General features: G+C 41.0%; 1 protein-coding gene across 1 annotated transcript; it reads left to right on the forward strand.

The window, feature by feature from the left end:
- The first annotated feature begins 9878 nt into the window (after positions 1-9878).
- LOC311234268 (ependymin-1-like) lies at positions 9879-12356 on the forward strand. Its single transcript, XM_084321404.1, has 7 exons — positions 9879-9941; positions 10413-10510; positions 10641-10672; positions 10776-10913; positions 11312-11498; positions 11844-11925; positions 12068-12356. The coding sequence occupies exons 2-7, from the start codon at positions 10435-10437 to the stop codon at positions 12192-12194; spliced, it is 642 nt and encodes a 213-aa protein (XP_084177530.1). The 5' UTR covers positions 9879-9941; positions 10413-10434; the 3' UTR covers positions 12195-12356.
- The last annotated feature ends 6874 nt before the right edge of the window (positions 12357-19230 follow it).

A 19230-nucleotide genomic window follows, 5' to 3' on the forward strand; every position in this document is an offset into this window, starting at 1 on the left:
CGACACTGTCAATCACACCATTCTGATTGACAAGCTAAAAGCAATTGGTTTTGATAGTTTATCAGTGAGCTGGATACAATCCTACCTGGAGGGGAGGGAACAGATGGTGGAAGTAAACGGTACCCTATCCCCCCCCCTCACAGTGAGCTGTGGTGTTCCACAAGGAAGCATACTAGGACCGCTACTATTCCTAATTTATGCAAATGACATGTCGTCAGCTTGTGACTGCAACTTGTTCCTGTTTGCGGACGACTCAGCCCTGCTGGTCTCTGACAAGAACAAGTTACAGGTTGAAAAAGCCCTCAGCTCGGAACTAGGCAAAATCTGCATATGGCTCGCCGACAACAAACTATCATTACACATGGGCAAAACAGAGTCCATTCTCTTCGGTTCAAATAACAAACTCAGCAAGACTGACGGCTTCTCGGTTACAGTGGGTGACAATATTGTCACAAGGAAAGATGAAATTACCTACCTGGGTTCCATCCTAGAGGCTAATCTTTCCTGTGACAAAATGGCATCCAATGTAATAAAAAAAGTCAACCAACGAACGCGATTCTTGTACCGGATCTCCTCTCTGGTAAACAAGAATACCCTGAAGACTCTAGCAGGAGCACTCATTCAAGGGTACTACGACTATGCTTGCACCTCATGGTACCAAAGCACCTCAAAGGCACTAAAAAACAAATTACAAACATCTCAAAACAAGCTAGTCAGACTACTACTTGACCTGACTCCTAGAACCCACCTCACCCCTGCCCACTTTGACAACCTAGGATGGCTTAGAGTAGACGACAGAGTACAGCAACTTGCAATGGGCCTGGTCTACAAGATACACTACGCGACCAAGGTACCCATGTACATGTCAAAATACTTCCCAAAGGTCAGTGAATACCACGATCACAACACCAGAGGGAGCTCCACAAATCATGTAAAACCCAGATTCGGCTCAAACAAGGGACTAAACACGTTTCGCAATTATGCCACATCAATGTGGAACGCCCTGCCTAAAGCTGTAAAGGAATGTGAATCACTACCCACCTTCAAAAACACTCTCAAAAAACACCTACGTGAGACTGCAATTCGAAACTGGCCCCTACAAATGTCCTAACCTAGTTGTACAGTAAATGACCAAGTAAGGCTTTGTCAACATTCCAATGTACAGTGTAAAATGTGTGTGTGTCCCCTACCCAACCCCCCCCCCCCCCCCCCCCCCCCCCACCTCCAATGTACAGCCCTCACCCAACCCACCCAACCCCACCCCACCAACCTCCTCCAATGTACAGTTTCTACGCCAAATGTATATACACTCCTTTTCTGGACACTTTTGTATCACAAACAGTACTGTATTTGCAAATCTGATATGTCATAAATGTATAGATGTAGCAGTACTGTCTATCTGTATGTCATGTATGTCATATATGTTATGATGAATTGAAAATGGGGGACCCTGGTGGAAACAAGACGAAAGTCTTTCTCTGGTCTGCATCCCCTTAACAATTGTATGTATTGAGATGTACTGTACTGTACCCATTCTGCAATCTGTTAATAAACTTTTCAATCAATCAATCAATTGGCTGTTTGAGTGATTTTTAAAGCCTCCTCTACTGTGTGAGCACCGCAGATATAGTCATCTACGTAGAGACACTCATCTAGGGTTTTTGCGACCTCTGGATATTTATTCTCGTATTTCTTTAGATGATGACGAATTGTGGCTGCTAATAGAAATGGACTGGAGGACACTCCGAATGGAACTCGTGTCATTCTCAGAATGCTGATCTGGTCCATTGACAATGTGTCTCCGGTGGTCCAGAGAAATCTCAGTGCATCTCTGTCCTGTTCGTTTAGAGAAATCTGAAGGAAGGCCTTCGTAATGTCTGACATGAGGGCCACTTTATACTGTCTAAATCTGACTAGAATGCCTAATAGGTCTGGATTTAAATTGGGGCCGGTTTGGAGACACTCGTTAAGAGACCGACAATCTCTTCCATGTGAAGATGCATCAAATACTACTCTTAATTTAGTAGTTTCTCTTTGATCTCTAATTACAGCATGATGGGGTAAATAGTAGATAGGGTTCTCCAATTGTTTGGGCTGCACCTGTTCTACTATTTCTACTATTCCATCGGCTAGGTACTCTTGGATGACGTCATTATATTTATGGTACAGTACAGGGTTGCTATGGAATCTTCTTACCAGGTGAGCAAATCTACTCTCAGCTGTGGCGTAGTTATCAGCGATGATCACCTGTTCCTCTCTCCATGGCAACCGAACCTCATATCTCCCGTTCGTGTATTTGATTGACTCCTCGAATTTCAGTAGCGCGTCTGCAGCGTCTGCGCTCTCAGCGCGGCCTTCTTTTGACATGTCAATTCCGAGGGATTCAGTTTCCCAGAAGCTGCGCAACTGGTTTGAAAGCGCTTGCTCCTCTCCCATGCTCACGAGCATCACGTCCACGTCTGGAGTCTCTGTGACACACATCATCGCCGTTGTGACAGTTCCTTGCACTAACCATCCAAACTTGCTTTCGAGCGCAACTAGTGCGTCATCCAGTCTCTCCATTCGTCCAGTGACGATTTTCCAATAGTGATCACCTCCGATCAATATTCCAAGCTTTTCTGATTCCATTCCCCTCACTGGGGTATCAGCAAGTTGCATTCCTCTTTTGTGCAGCGTTCCTCTCAGTTTCTCACTGGCTGTTGTCAGGTTTGATGACGTGCTCACAAGTGGCGTCTCCAGTAGTTCTAGTTCCACTGCTTGGTTGGTTCGAATATTTCTCAGATACACTATAACCTTCCTACAGGTTATTCGTTTGGGTACTAGCGAGCCAAATGTGTGCAGGTTCAATACCTCCTCTCCTACTACTGGTAGATTTAGAGCCTTTGAGATATCTTCTCTTATAAAACTGCGTTGGCTACCCCCATCCATAACACACCGCACTATCTGGCTGCGTGTGGGTGTTTCTATCCATACAGTCGCTGTCTGCAGCAGAACTGTGCCCCTTTCTGATGTTGGGACAATTGACACTACAGTATCTGTGGGGTTTTCCCTGACATTACTCTGTGTGCCCTTCTGTCTGGTACACACTGTTCTATGATGCCATACACTATTACACTCCTCACAGTACATTCCCTGCACTTTGCATTTACTAGAAGTGTGCCTGGCACCTAGACATCTGTAGCATCTGCCCTGTACCTTTAATTTTTCTTTTCTGATCTCAGCAGTGAATTCTGAACAGTCCTTTGATCTGTGATTGCTTTTGTTACAGAATACACATGCTTTTCCATCTTCATTATCAGCTGCGTAAAATGTAGATGTCGATGCGGCGCCCGCGCGCTGGGGCCGCCGACTCCTCCTTTCCCAGACACTGTCTGCGGGTGGAGGTGGAGTCTCCTTTCTCTGTGTCAAGTTCATTGTCCTTTCCCGACTTTCGAGTTCCCTTTGCAGGAATGTCATTAGGTCTTTGACTTTCAATACAGACACCCTGTAGCCTGAACACGCGTAAACTCCAGGGTTATTTCTTCGGGAATCATTTTCATGAGAATCGGGCACAGTAGACTTCCATATGAGTCCGATACAACTCCCTGTGCGTCTAAACTCCTCACTTGTATTTCACAGTCATCATACAATCTCCTTAGTGCGTTAATGTTCGTGGCACTCTTTACAGGGGTTAGATTAAGGAGCTTGTTCATGTGTGCGTTTATGATCAAATCTTTACGGCCAAATCTTTCCATCAACATTGCAATTGCATTGTCGTAGTTCTCGTCGGATAAGGATAATCCTGCGACTACGTTTGCGGCCGTGTCTGTCAATAATGACTTCAAATAGCTGAACTTGTCAGCTGAACTCAGGGTGGTGTTATTGTGAATCGACACTTTAAATTGATTCCAAAAGTCTTGCCATCGGCTTATATCACCACTGAATTTTCCAATTATCAATTTCGGAAGTCTTATATGATCCGATCTACTTGATGAGTGTGAGCTCCCATCGCTCACTCTTCTCTGTCGCTCCTCTTCTGTCTTTATGAGAGAGTCGCGCACCAACCTGTTGATCCGAGTTTTCCTTTTGATTATTCGGTCCATATAGTCCAGAGCCGTGGTCACTTCTTCGACCAGGTCCTTCTCCTCCGTCGCTGCTGCAATGTCCCGATCATGTTCATTTAGAGTAGTCTCCTTGACTACTAATATTTCTTTACTTTCTTCCAAGTCGGGCAGACATGGGGCCTCTGCTCCTATCTGCTCGTCTATCTTGTTCAGCAACTTGGTTACAGACGTCCTTATTGCTCCTCGGATAGCCTTCAATCTTGTTAGTTCAGTCATTTTTCTTCTTTATCCAATTAGTCCGTCCGTGTAGAATATACTTAAATTCTCCCTGGTTTCGGCACCACTTTGTTTGCACAATAAACTGTTCCAAATCCTCTTCTTATTTTAACACGTATGATTATTCATATTTCACAGTTTTTGTTCTTCATGTTTCATTGACGACCAAGAGGCAGAAATGTAGTTCTCAATTCCATTCCATTTAATTAGTTTCTCCCTTTACAGGTTTTTCTAGAGCAGAGCAGCAGCGAGGCATAGCTTATTCTAACAAACATTCTGTCAACTAACTTCTCCCGAAGGATCAAACACACCCTTTTACAGGTGGCACGCGTTGCTAATTAGCGTTGAAGCGTGTGGCTATAGGCCTGCGCGCAGCTGACTTCCCACTGGGGGCAAAGATGGTGCACCACAGAATACAGTCCTATAATGCAATCTAATTCTAAACAATATGATAAACAATTTAACTTGAATCTCCATTTAGGCTATTATAAAACATATTTATGCCAATTTCATTTCACCTTTTGCTACAATAATAAATGATATATTTCAAGCTGTTCAAATTATATATTACTATCAAAAAGTCACAACAACACTATTACACTATTACACTATTACACTATTACACACTATTACACTATTACACTATTACACACTATTACACTATTACACACTAATACACTATTACACTATTACACACTATTACACTATTACACTATTACACACTATTACACTATCACACACTATTACACTATTACACACTATTACACTATTACACTATTACACACTATTACACTATTACACTATTACACACTATTACACACTATTACACTATTACACTATTACACACTATTACACTATTACACACTATTACACACTATTACACTATTACACACTATTACACTATTACACTATTACACACTATTACACTATTACACACTATTACACACTATTACACTATTACACTATTACACACTATTACACTATTACACACTATTACACTATTACACACTATTACACACTATTACACTATTACACTAATACACACTAATACACACTAATACACTATTACACTATTACACACTTACCCTATTACACTATTACACTATTACACACTATTACACTATTACACTATTACACACTATTACACTATTACACACTATTACACTATTACACACTAATACACTATTACACTATTACACACTATTACACTATTACACTATTACACACTATCACACACTATTACACTATTACACACTATTACACTATTACACACTATTACACTATTACACACTATTACACTATTACACAATATTACACTATTACACTATTACACTATTACACACTATTACACTATTACACTATTACACACTATTACACTATTACACACTATTACACTATTACACTATTACACAGAGTACAATGGCACAATCCGCAAGTCCCTACGACAAACGGTTCAAGAGATACACTGAGGGGGTGTGGCCTAAGGGGGCGTGGTCTAAGGATCAGTGGAGTGGTCAACATCGACCAATGAAAGGTGGTCAACATCGACCAATGGCACAATCCGCAAGTCTCTACGACAAACGGTCCAAGAGATACACTGAGGGGGTGTGGCCTAAGGGGGCGTGGGCTAAGGATCGGGGGAGTGGTCAACATCGACCAATGAAAGGTGGTCAACATGGACCAATGAAAAATGAAAGAGGATATCCCTACTGAGTACAATGGCACAATCCGCAAGTCTCTACGACAAACGGTTCAAGAGATACACTGAGGGGGTGTGGCCTAAGGGGGCGTGGTCGAAGGATCCGGGGAGTGGTCAACATCGACCAATGAAAGGTGGTCAACATGGACCAATGAAAAATGAAAGAGGATATCCCTACTGAGTACAATGACACCCGCAAGACAGAGGGTGCTGTCCAGCAATTCAGTACTGCAACACAGTGATGGGCAATGATGGGTTAAAGTGGATGAGGTCATTGGCAGCTCAGCCACGAGCCACACAGCTGAACCAATCATGAGTGAGCCACGAGCCACACAGGTGAAGCAATCACTATGACTTGCATTTTCTATCCAATGCATTTCTATGGAGGCAGATGCATGACTGCATTGTCACATTGATTAAAAGAAAACTATAAGAGATGAAGCGTTGTGACGCGCACAGAAGCACTACAATGAGTAGGCGAAGGGTTGTGTGCGATATTGTGGCATTCGTGCGATATTGTGGCACTCCTTCGGCGATCGGAACAGAAGGCTAAAAAAGAGTGTGAAAAAAGAAATTCCTAGAGTGCGATTGCATGGCGGTCAATGGAGAGGAGAACCTTCAAACAAATGGTTGTCAGTTGAGATAGAAATGTCCAATTCCATTTATTTTTCTTTTGTGAGCGGGCTGACAGCCGTGTCATCGTTTTGATGTGTTTGTTTTATTTCTACGTCCAAAATTGAGATCACACTCGCAATTCACCCAAGATAGGGGAAAAAAGATTATTTCAGCTGCTACACTCTAAATTGCAATGCATTTCCAATGGGACCGAAATTTGACCGTTTAAAGTCGATTCGTAGCCAGACGGTGCGGTACCTTTCACGTGTATGGGGCGCGAACGCTCTGGCACGAGCGGTGTTTGCAAAATCGGTGGAATAAAGAAAGATCTCGCACTCTAAATTGCAATGCATTTCCAATGGGACCGACATTTTACCGTTTAAAGTCGATTCGTAGCCAGACGGTGCGGTGAAACTTTACGAGTTCGAATACCGCAGTTGCCATAGGCAAGCCGATCGTTTTGATACCTTTCACGTGTATGGGGCGCGAACGCTCTGGCACGAGTGGTGTTGGCAAAATCGGTGGAATAAAGAAATAATAAATAAAAAGAGTAACAAGAACAACAGTGTGGGTGGCAACCTGGCTTCGCCAGGTCACCCACACTAATAATAATAATAATAATAATAATAATAATAATAATAATAATAATAATAATAATAATAATAATAATAATAATAATAATAATAATAATAATAATAATAATAATAATAATAATAACTGTATTTGTATAGCACTTTTCATACAGAAGTTGCAGTTCAAAGTGCTTCACAGCAGTAAAAAATACAGGCATAAGCGAGCATAAAAAAGATAGAGAGATAGCAAGGTAAGGTAAAAGTGGAAGATTTTTTTGAAGATTTAGAGATGTTTAGTTTTTCAGCAAGGACCCAAATGAGGTTGAAGAACAATGGGGGGGGGGGTACACTTCCCAGGAAGTTTTTTGACTGAGAAAAATTGTGCAGAAGCTCAGACAATTGAATAATGTAATATTACCATGATAATGGAGCCTCTGATGTGTGGAGCCTGGCTGGACATTCAGGAAGGGAGTAGACCTGGGCTTGGACAGTGACGGGACAATGACACTGAAAGATGTTGTGGATGTAGCCGGGTCAGAGGAAGTGGGTTCTTTATTGGGGCTGAGGACAGCCTGTCACAACTAGGGATGGGAATTGATAGGATTTTATCGATACGATTCCATTATCGATTCTGCTTATCGATTCGATTCTTTATCGATTCCCTTATCGATACCTGATCAATTTATAATTTAAATAAATAAATTGAAAATGCAACAGAACTACATTTAGTCATTTAGCTGACGCTTTTATCCAAAGCGACTTACAAGTTCTGTACGACAAGCCATCAGGAAGGGCACAACTCTATCAGCTGAGCAACAATGTTCATCAAAGTGTTGAGTGCTAAAGTGTAGGTTAGTTTATTAGGACAAGTGCATGACAGTACGGTTAGTTAGGGTTAGATATATATTTTTTTATTCAGATAATGGTTGAAGAAGTGCGTCTTTAGTCGACGGCGAAAGATTGGATGGGTTTCGGCTGTCCTAACTGGGGTGGGTAGTTCATTCCACCATTGTGGGGCAAGGACTGAGAATAGGCGACTTCTCTTTGATGACCCTCCCGGAGCTCGGATAGGAGTAGGTCTGAGGCGGCCAGAAGATGCAGAGCGTAGGGGTCTAAGCTGGTTAGAATAACATGCAACTTGACATTTCTGATTGTCATTTATTGTTGAGCCCCCATGTCAGAAAAATACAAAAACTGTAAAAAATAAAACATTAACTATAGCCTACACTTAAATAAAATAATGTATTTGAGATTCTCTTAAAATGTATTTATTTTTTTATTCTTAAACTAATTTAATCTATTGAATAACAGGTTGTTATTCCTCTGACTTCTGTCTCTCACTCACACACTCTCTCTCTCACACACACACACACACACACACACACACACACACACACACACACAGAGAGAGAGAGCTCCCCGGGCCCCTGTCCTATAAGGTATTGGCTTGTGTTGCTACACGGACACATTTGTATGTTGCACCACTGTACTTCCTGGCTTACAGTCTTGTAAACAAACATTCCGTCTCTCATTATATGTGAACTAAAGAGTACAAGGTTTACACAACAGCCCCCACCTGCTGTTTTATTGTATTTGTACCTGTACTATCCGCTGTCAGCTGTTTATCTCTCTTTGTGAGCTTGATTAAATAGCGTTAGCTCACGTTAGCTCCGCGGCTAATTTTAGCTCAGCCTGATCTAAATCAATGACTAGGTTCTAAAGCATTCAAGTAGTTTTCACTGCACATAGAAGTAGCCAAACAGCAGGAGCATTTCGGGAGCATATTACCAAAACCCAGGCAATTTCGAGCCATTAAGGAATCAAATAGAGTCTGCCATGGCTACATGCTAACGGCTAACATTATTGCGCAACTGTAGGCAGCGATAAGGGAATCGAAAGTCACGGGAGCCACACGGTTCCAGGCATCGGCCAATTAGGAACCGGTTCCCAACGGGAACCGGTTTTCGATTCCCATCCCTAGTCACAACAGGGTCTGTCTGGACGATTGGACTGAAGCGCGGAGCATCGGGGAACAATACCTGTTGCAGGATTATTTCTGTGGAACGGAAGGTCCTGATGAAGGGGATCTATTTCATGCGCTGAATATAAAAACGGACACAAATGGACTGACGGGACCCTTCTTGGGTTGCTCATATGTTGTTCTTGATGAAATATTATGTGTTGAATGGACGCATGGATACTTTTTTTGTTTGGGTGGAGCTTCAATGTTTTTTTTGTTGTGTTGCAGAAGGACAGGTGTATTTAAAAAAAAATTATTGTGAGATCTCAGGTGGTTTTAAGTGTGATGGGGACACATGTTGCCCGATATAATGTGTAGTTAGTTATTTAATTGTATTGACACGTATTGTAATGAGAATTATGTAAATAAATGTTTTTCTAAAATCAAATATCTCTCTCTCTCTCTCTCTCTCTCTCTCTCTCTCTCTCTCTCTCTCTCTCTCTCTCTCTCTCTCTCTCACACACTCCACCTGCTAATCTGATCCAGGGGCCTGTCATCAATCAAGAGACCAATTGGAAACCAGCCAGTCATCCCAGCCATCAATCATATCACCAGTTGACCAATCGGAAGCCCTCCCCTTGTTTTAAAACCCATGTGGCACTTCCTGGTTCTCCTCTTCTTTTTGTCTCCGTTGCTGTTGGCTAAATGTAGGTATGTGACTTAGTTAGCCAACTTGGTAAAAGTGTCTGTGTGTTCTGTGTTGGGAATTGGAGCAGGTAAGGGGCCCAATACATTTGGTGCTACACGTAGGGATAGTATTGTCTAGGTCAGAAGTGATGCCACTCATTGTATGTTTTGGACATATGTTTGGTTAGGTAGTGAGGACTCAAGTAGTTTTTATTTGACCTTTTGTGTTTGTGTAGAGTTAGTTTTGTTTCGTTTGCCTCGGTTCATTCCTTTTGGCATCCTTCAAGCTCCTTTTTCATACCCCCCCCCCCTCCCCTTTCCCCTTGGGTTGTGTCTCAAATCCACCATTGTCATTGTATATTAGTCTGTGTTTTTGTTTGTATATATAAAGGCACAATATTATTTTCCTTCACTTAAACTTGTGGGCATTTTATTTTTCCTGTAAAATCATCCTTTTATTATTCACCCCTTCCCCTTGACATATGGGGTTGTAACATAAAATGGCGGCTCGTTCTTTTTGCTTTTGAGTTTGTCAACTCTTAATTGTGTTCTCTGAATAGTGATCATCTCCACTCAAGAAAGATGTACGCAGCTGTCACCACCTTCATCTTCTTGTGTATGGGTGCCACCACCCTTGCAGACCACGACCAGCCTTGCCGTAAGGATGTTTGGTTTCAACTGTAATTTGTAATGCTTAGTTTGCTATATCTTGTATGTATACCAATGTTTATTTAACCTTAGCTACTTACAGCTATTTCAGTAACGGTAATGTATATCTTTTCTTTTAGATTCACCCAGTATGACCGGAATGTTGTGTGTGGTGAGTTTCCCTATTTGGAATTTCAAACCAGATATCAGTCTTGATCTTAAACTCTTTGTTTGTAATTCTTTTATCAAATTCCCTCTTTGTTTCAATGAATCAGTTCAACTTGAGGACTGGGAAACATGCAGGTGGTAATTATACGTACGATAATGTGGCCAAGAAGCTCCGGCTCAAATATACTGAGCCCTACAACGTCAACTTTACACTGAGTTTGGATGTGCTGATGTTTTTCAAAGAGGTAACACTTAAATATATATAAATACGCTTATGTATAAAACTGTGTATATCCACATATCTCTGTACATACCTGTATATAATAATTTTTACATATCTGTACAACTTACCTACTCTTACTAGTTACGCTGCTGGCCAGTAGCCTATGACTTACTGCCGTAGTGTCTTTATACAGTACCTGTATCACTGTACATATTAATGCTACAACTCTGTACATCTGATTAGCACTATTAATCAGTAGTACGAATTTATAAATATTATACCCAGTTTAATCACCTGTATATTACTCTGCGCTTTACTTTTACATTCGCACTCTAGTTGGACTCTTTTTGTTCTGTACTTGTGCTGTATGATCGAATTATTATATTTGTGTTGCTCAGAGATTCTGTCCTTCCCCGGCAGGGGGTTTTCTATGTGATCGATGGCAGTAACCAGACCTGTGCGAAGAAATCTCTGCAGTCAGACCTGCATCCTCTGGAGATTCCCTCCGACGCCAATATGTCTATCGAAATTAATTTAGGGAGTCCAACCATTGCAGAGGACGGGCTTAAACTCTCCATATGGACGGGGGCCGTTCCAGAGGCAAACGGTAAGACGAGGCACATTGTTTCATTCAGGTGAAACGCCACACGAGTAACATTCATCAAAGGGCACTACGTTTGTGTTTTATTCATAGTTAAAGTGATGTATAACGTTGATCCTCTAAATTGTTTTGAGTTTTTAATATACTGTCGGTATGTTAACTGCTTTTTAAAAACAAATTAAGCAATACAATTAATCAACTATGATTCTTTGTCTGGAGGTTTCAGATGCCAACAGACAAATTGATGGATTTCTGAGCTTCTCAGACAAGTGATGGGAGACTTGACAATAAATCAGTGAAACAGATCAGTGATGATAAATAATGTGTTTTTGTTTCTTTGTGGTGTTTCAGCTACTTATTCCATGTCTGTAAGCGTGGGATGCTTGCCTCTCAGCACACTCTACATCTATGAAGGAAATGCACTCTCTATCAGGTTAGTTTTTTATTATTATCACCAGGAATATTATTGGAACTTGGTTCCAGGATCTGCTGTGCTGCTGTAATACATTCAGTCCAGGAGAAACGGGTTGTATCGTCTGCCCCAATGGTAACGATATCATGCGTCTCTCACACAGCAACTTGAACACAGAGACTGGTATTAAGGACCCCGGTCTCCTCACCCTGCCACCTTTCTGCGAGGGCGTAGCTTTGGAGGAGATGCCTGAAGGGACGGTGAACAGTTTCTACAACCTCTTCACCTAGAGGGAACCTCGCCAGCAGAAGAGCCAAACCTTATGGGAGCGGTCGACCAAACCCCATTTATAGACATGTCCCTCCTTCTTAAATCTTGAGTGTTTTGCATAATACCTTCGGAGCATCATATACATGCACTACCCTGTGAAGAGATGGAATGTGAATGAATAAATTGGCACTGCTTCAAAACCTGTAAATTATTAATCGAATGAGTCTTTCTTTTGTTACTCGTCAATCAACCAAGAAGTCTTCCTGTTTTTTGTATTTTCTTTGAAATTAAGACGAGATATTCCTTTATTGATCCCCTTGGGGAAATTCTGAGTCATTGCAGCCTGGAGGAGGGGGATACAGGTATGGGATAGAAGAAAGACATAAATATAGGCAATACAATTGAGGGTCTGCCTTATCAGTTATAATATGTTACAATAAAGGGTAAACGGTATACACAATGTGCTTATTCCCTAAAGTCACTATCTTCAAAGATTCAGCCACATTTTTACTGTCTGTCTTTAACTAGTTTTGTGTTTACACTTGTTTTAGCGGATCTCAGCCTAATTTTATAGTTGTTGATGAAGATGTTTTGTCATTTGTATTCACCAGTGAGGAGAAAAAACTACCAATAAAACCACCCAAGCAGATTATAGCGTATATACAGGGGTGTAAAAAGTACCCACAAATTATACTTAAGTGAAAAAATCTCACTCAAGTAAAAGTCAAGAGTATGTGGCTAAAAAAAAATGTACTAAAGTAAAATAACGTTAACGTTAGTTCGGCCAGTGAAACAAATATAATAATTAAAATGGTTGGACCTGCGAGATTTGTACTTTGTCGGTCTGCATTTAAATGTAAGGAGTAAAGTGTTTTTTTCTCTGAAATGTAATTGAGTAAGTATACAAACCTAATAATACTAGAGTAAAGTACAAATCCCCCAAAACAGTACTAAGTATTGTAACTAAGTACAATTACTCAAGTACTTTACACCCCTGCGTATATATTTATAAAAAATACGTCAAGATTCAAGAGGTTTGTCACATACACAAGACATGTAGTGAAATGAAGGTGGCCATGCCCGCCTTGATTGTGCAATGTGACATACACTGTCTTGTGTATGTGACTAAAACCTCTTGAATCTTGACGTATTTTTTATAAATATATATACGCTTGGTAGTTAATGTTGTTTTATATAAAACAAGGTAAGTTTAAGTCTGAAAATGGCGGAGTTTGTTATTGATATCACTAAGCTGACCAGTCAGACAAATAGCCTATTTTTATGGTAGATGGAGCGATCAGTCAAGACAGGCATGTCCCGAGTCAAGTCACAAGTCAAGACTGACTAGTCCTAACCTTAAGTTTCGAGTCCTAAACAAGTCATGATGCGCGCTTCACCAAATGTAGTTTAACAGAGTAATAATATATTACACTTACACAATGTAATGCATGAATGGTTTTTAAAATGTGTATTACTTTCCAAATAAACTTCCAATAATTCCATGGAAATACATGGTGTGGGATATTTGTGGATATCCTGATGAAGAATGTTCTCAGTCAACCGAGGTTTGGATAATAACAAGGTTTATTAACCAAACAGATATATTACATAGAGAGAATGGCTGAGGGCTTCCCCCAGGTGATCAGCTGAAATGACCCAGGTGAGAAGACCTCTATTGTGGTCGGGAGGAGCCCTTTATAGTTCAACAAGGGGGGGTGTGTGGTCCCATTTGATAGGTCAAATGGGGGGGGGGGGGGGGGGGGGGGTACAGGTTTGGGGAGAAAGGGGAGGGGAATGTCTTATTCCACAGAGAGGGGGGGGGGGGGCATAGGTAAGGGGATACAGGGGAGGGGAATATATTTACATGAGAACATTAGATATTATACCACAATACTCACTTTTCTTTCTTATAATGTGGGTGAGATTAATGTATAATATACCAGGGTTGTTTGGAACAGGTAAAAGTGGATAGGTATGGTACAAGAATAAAATAGAAAACAATTAAAATAATAAAAATTTTGGCCAATGTGATCTGGTTGTTGGCATAACAGTTTAAAATAGAATTATTTATATACATGATTCATGACATGATCGACTGGACTGCGGTCTGTGTTATTTTGATATCAGAGATGTGGGAATAGATATCACCCTTTTTTTTATTAATCGCTCAAAATATCTATATCAATGAGTGGTCCTCAACTCTGATATCAAACAATAATTAACATAATCATTAGAAGCTATAGCTGTGCATATATCTTGGCATACCTTCAGTCGTTCATGTCGTGACTCAGGGGAGCTAATGTGATGGTTGTACATACAGGCATCGTAATAAACCAATTAAATACATGCACTGTCTCTGTGTGGTCAGAGTGCACAGGGTGAAAAACAAAATTGTGTGCATAATTATTAGGAATAGGATTTACACATAAGGCTAATGTGTACAAAAACATTTTAACAACCGTTAACCTGGTGGTTAATAAAACTAACATGATTGATTATGGGAAACTGTTCAAAAATATATATATGCACAATTTATAATGATTCTTGATGAAATTACTTAGGATCCAGTTGTATTTAACCTGAGTTTGAGTGTCACTTTCATCTGTGATTGCCTCAGTTTTGTTGGTCTTTACTTAGAATCAGGCAATTTTCTCCATTTCTTCTCTATAAATGAGGAGATAAAACGTCTTATGCATCGCTTCTGTATGTAATTCTAGTGCATATACTATCAATGGTTCACCATACAGGTGCAAAACAACAACGTTACATGACCTCTTCTATGAGAGAATAAACTAACTGATTCTTTCTTGTCTGACAATACAATTTTGTAACCTAAGTAATTCAAATGTGATGTAATACAGTAACACAGTAAAATTTAAATAAATACATAATAATGTGGACAATGTGGCGTTCAGATGCCTCTTGGTCCACAGGTCTCTGATGATGATGTCTCTCTTCTTGACGGTGCAGTCGGGAACATTCACTCCTCCATCATTCAGAGGGGGCTTACAGGAGGTCGCCGTCCACTCCCTGTGTACCTTGTCAAGGGTCACCGGTAGCAGTCAACTATAGTGGCCTTGCAGACTCTTTTCCTGGAGTCTATGTTGTTCTCCACCACCATCACATGTCTGCCACTGTGCTCACGCTTGACCTTTATCAGGCCCAGAGACATGGTGGTCAGGGCGTTTTTGAATGTGTTGTGCTGGTTTCGCTGTCCTCTCCTCGTCATTGCGGTACCACTTGATGGAGGGCGAGGGCCCGCCGGTGTAGTGGCTAGTCAGTAGGACGCTCTCTCTCACCGGATGACAAGCTTATCTTCGGAATCCATCTTGATGGTCGGGGCTTTGGTTCCCATCTGCAGGTGATGGGTTTGGTCTGCCGTGGTCTGCAGTGCCGGGGTGGAGGCCGTCAAAGGTTGATCTCCTCTTCGTCAGTGTCTCCTTGGTCAGTCTCCTTCGTGGTCCCCTGCTCCACTTTCTTGGGGACGTCTGTGGGCTGGGTTGGATGGCGGCTATCCCACGGTTGCTGTCGTCGTCCTGGTTGTGTCCGCAGCTCCTTGGCGGCGTCCCTGGTGGTAGTATGCTGCCGTGGGTCGCTCAGGTCGCTGGGTTGTGTTCCTCCTTGCCTGGTCGCACCGTCGTTCGTGGTTCAGGTCACGCGTCGTCCTGTCCTCTCACCAATTTATGATCTGAGGATGATAAAAAACTGCCTTAGAAAACCTCCTCACATAAATGATTCAACGCCTTTCTGCTAAAGAGGAAAATCATTTAGGGTTAATTCATTTCATTGTGTAATACCATCGTGCATTTGATATCGTTTGGATCCAATCTTTGCATGGAATCAGAAACATTTATTTTTTATCTTTATAATCTGTGATGTCAAATTTAATTTGATCTTACCTCAGGATGCGTTGGGTGTATCTCAGGATACTTACTTCGCCACGCCTTCTCTGGCGTTATTCACGTCTCAGTGTGGCTCGTCATAATTTAGCATGGGGAAAAAACATAAAGTCTAGGCAGCCAGTTAATTTTGCATGAAAAACAATCATTCATTTTCTCGTCTACTCTTAAGTAGTATTAATTTAATTACCTCTAATATACCTTGTGCATTTTGATAATCATTGTGTAAATGATTATCCTGCTTTCAACTGATACAAATAATTCTACCCCTAGCTAACCTTACTGTCATGCATTTGTCCTAATAAACTAACCTACACTGTAGCACTCAACACTTTGATGACCATTGTTACTCAGCTGATAGAGTTGTGCCCTTTTTGATGTCCTGTCATACAGACCCTGTGAGTCGCTTTTGGATAAAAGTGTCAGCTAAATGATCAATGTACGTGTATACCTTGTACATTTAGATAATTGTGTTTCAATTTTGGTGGTTGATATTTTGCAGTCATGGAAATGTATTAGTTGTTAAAAGAATAGTTATGAATGTTATTGGTTATAAAGCAGAAAATAGATGGAGGGGATAGCATGCAAGTTATGTTATTTTGTTAGTATGGGAAATATGGTGCCTTTCATGACTGCAAATTCATCACTATTGTCTGATTCATGTTAACTAAGTGGTTCCATCCATTGTCATGTGAGTCCACCAAGCCTGTGGTCATAGTGCAGAGCATTTGCATTGCTTTGTTTCTCTCACGCCATACCCTGTGGGTTTCAAGTGTCCATCCTGAATAGTGTCTGCTATCGTCTCACAATTGATTTCCCTTTAGCTCCAAACTGCTTTGTGTTCTAATGTAGATTAACTCAGTCCCTTTCTGTCTCTTGATTGTCTGTTTGCTTCCTGTAAACACAATTTACATGTGGGTGTTTGGATGCAGATTTGTTTTAAATGGTCAATCGATTGTCTCTCAGCTCCACACCATCTTCGGTTGACATGCAAATTGTTGGAGTTTCAGTCTTTTGTGATACAGGTGTGTTTAAACACTGCTTTGTAATTCAATTTAGAGTTAAATCCGTCTGCCTCTCCTGATTGTCTGCTTGCTTCCTGTAAACACAAAAATATGTTAGTGACGCTTTGACTGTCTGGGTTGTGTTGATTAGAATCCTATTTAAAACTAGCTTTATGTGACTTATAATGTGTAAATTAAAGCAACATAAACACTCAAGTGATCTGAGATAGTTGTAATTTACTGTAACTGAGATGATAGTTGTGTACAGTTTCTACGTCAAATGTATATACTCCCTTTTCTTGACTCCTTTTGTATCACAAACAGTACTGAATTTGCAAATCTGGTATGTCATAAATGTATAGATGTAGCAGTACTGACTATCTGTATGTCATGTATGTCATAATATGTCCTGATGAATTGAAAATGGGGGACCCTGATGTAAACAAGACGAAAGTCTTTCTCTGGTCTGCATCCCCTTAACAATTGTGTGTATTGAGCTGTGCTGTATTGTACCCATTCTGCAATCTGTTAATAAAGTTTTCAATCAATCAATCAAAGCATCTATATTAATGATTTTCATACTCACCGGGGAAAGCTGTTGTGTTGACGTTGGATCCTCACAGTTCAGTTCAGTTATTGAATAACCCTATTAACTTACCCCCTTTTGTGCCCATGTGTATCTTTAATCGAATAGTGGTTCCTGAGGCTGTAGCACGTTACGTGTCGTCAATGCAATGTTCGGTTCGTTTCTCCGGTGGTCTGGGATAATGCAACCCTGGAAACACTCTTCTGCATCTCGCCACCGCAACTCAACATTTTCCAATAGCAGCGCGCACATACATATACAAATAAAACATATACTACACATGGATTTCATGCACCCTCGGCCTTGGGCACATTAAACTTTACGTTCGCCTATGGATAGTTTCATATAAAATCATAACTTCACGGCGCGCATAGCGTGACGTCATCGCTCCAAGCGACGTTCGTGCGTTCTCATTCGCCTCAGAAATAACGCTTTGCAATTCATACAGTATTTTTCCCACGAGCTCTCAATAGCCTGGAATTCCTAAACCAGCGTTTTGTTACCGAATGAACGCGCCTGTGCATATGTGAAACGTAAACAAACTGAAACGATAAAACTATACTTCCCCAAATGGTCGTTCCCGTGGGCCGGTTTTGTTGATTCCGGAAATTACTATCCTAGTTTGTCCCGTGAGTTGCACCTCAATGTTATTCTCTGTATAACGGTACTAGTCTCTCAATGCTCGGCGCGATATCAGTCGGGATATTGTGCGCATACAAACGAGACTTTAAACAGACAAAACAACAATAATACATATAAGTTAACGTGTGTGTATATCTGACTGTATTGGATCGCTGTTCGTTTAGTCGACCAGCCATCTGCTGCGACAAGGCATTTATCCCTTGATATACCTATACATCGTTATTAAAGTCATAACGACCGAACCTGACTTCGAAATTTACCAGCGATATATTAGATGTGAATATACCGTTGAATCATACTCTCGGTCTCTTCAACTCGCGACTAATGTCCCGTTTAATGTACTTTCCGCGACTGATGTCCTGTTTAATGTACATTCACGTACTCCCGGGGCATCGCGTAATCATGTACTACTAGGACATCGCGTGATCATCTTCCCGCTATCTGTATGATTAATTGGTTAATTCGATCCAAATACATCGTTTTCAGGAATGGAAGAGGTTGTGAGCTTAGTTTGAGGTTGCATCTATGAATATATGACGTTACTCTGTTAAATCTAATTAGATTATAACAGCTTCTCGGTCCTAACTTCCCGCCTCTTTGCCAAAAGAATCACAGAATAGTTTCTAAGAGAGTAGCGTTTTCCAATGATATCACTCTAATAAGCTCACGTATCTCCTTTTGTTGCCTATATTTCAGTCTGAATTAGACTTGGGTTAGCAATCCAACAACCTGTATTGTGTGCCTTAGCTTTTGGTCGGCTCCAACTCGACCAGGAATAGCACTTCAACCTTTGTGCCTAAACTTTTGGGAATAGCACATATAACCCATCCTCTCAGAACCGCCTGATAAGGACCCAGGTGCACGCGCGCCCTGGTAACGATTCTCAATACAGATCAGATATATTAATGCACATTATTCTTACTCA

This window comes from Notolepis coatsorum (genome assembly GCF_963971535.1).
Source record: "Notolepis coatsorum genome assembly, chromosome: 9".
NCBI lineage: Eukaryota > Metazoa > Chordata > Actinopteri > Aulopiformes > Paralepididae > Notolepis > Notolepis coatsorum.

Excerpts from the sequence above, each read along its gene's own strand:
- LOC311234268 (XM_084321404.1), top strand. The coding sequence starts at position 10,435 with ATGTACGCAGCTGTCACCACCTTCATCTTCTTGTGTATGGGTGCCACC. Across the intron at positions 10,511-10,640 it reads AGACCACGACCAGCCTTGCC|ATTCACCCAGTATGACCGGA; the intron begins GTAAGGATGTTT and ends CTTTTCTTTTAG. Across the intron at positions 11,499-11,843 it reads GGCCGTTCCAGAGGCAAACG|CTACTTATTCCATGTCTGTA; the intron begins GTAAGACGAGGC and ends GTGGTGTTTCAG.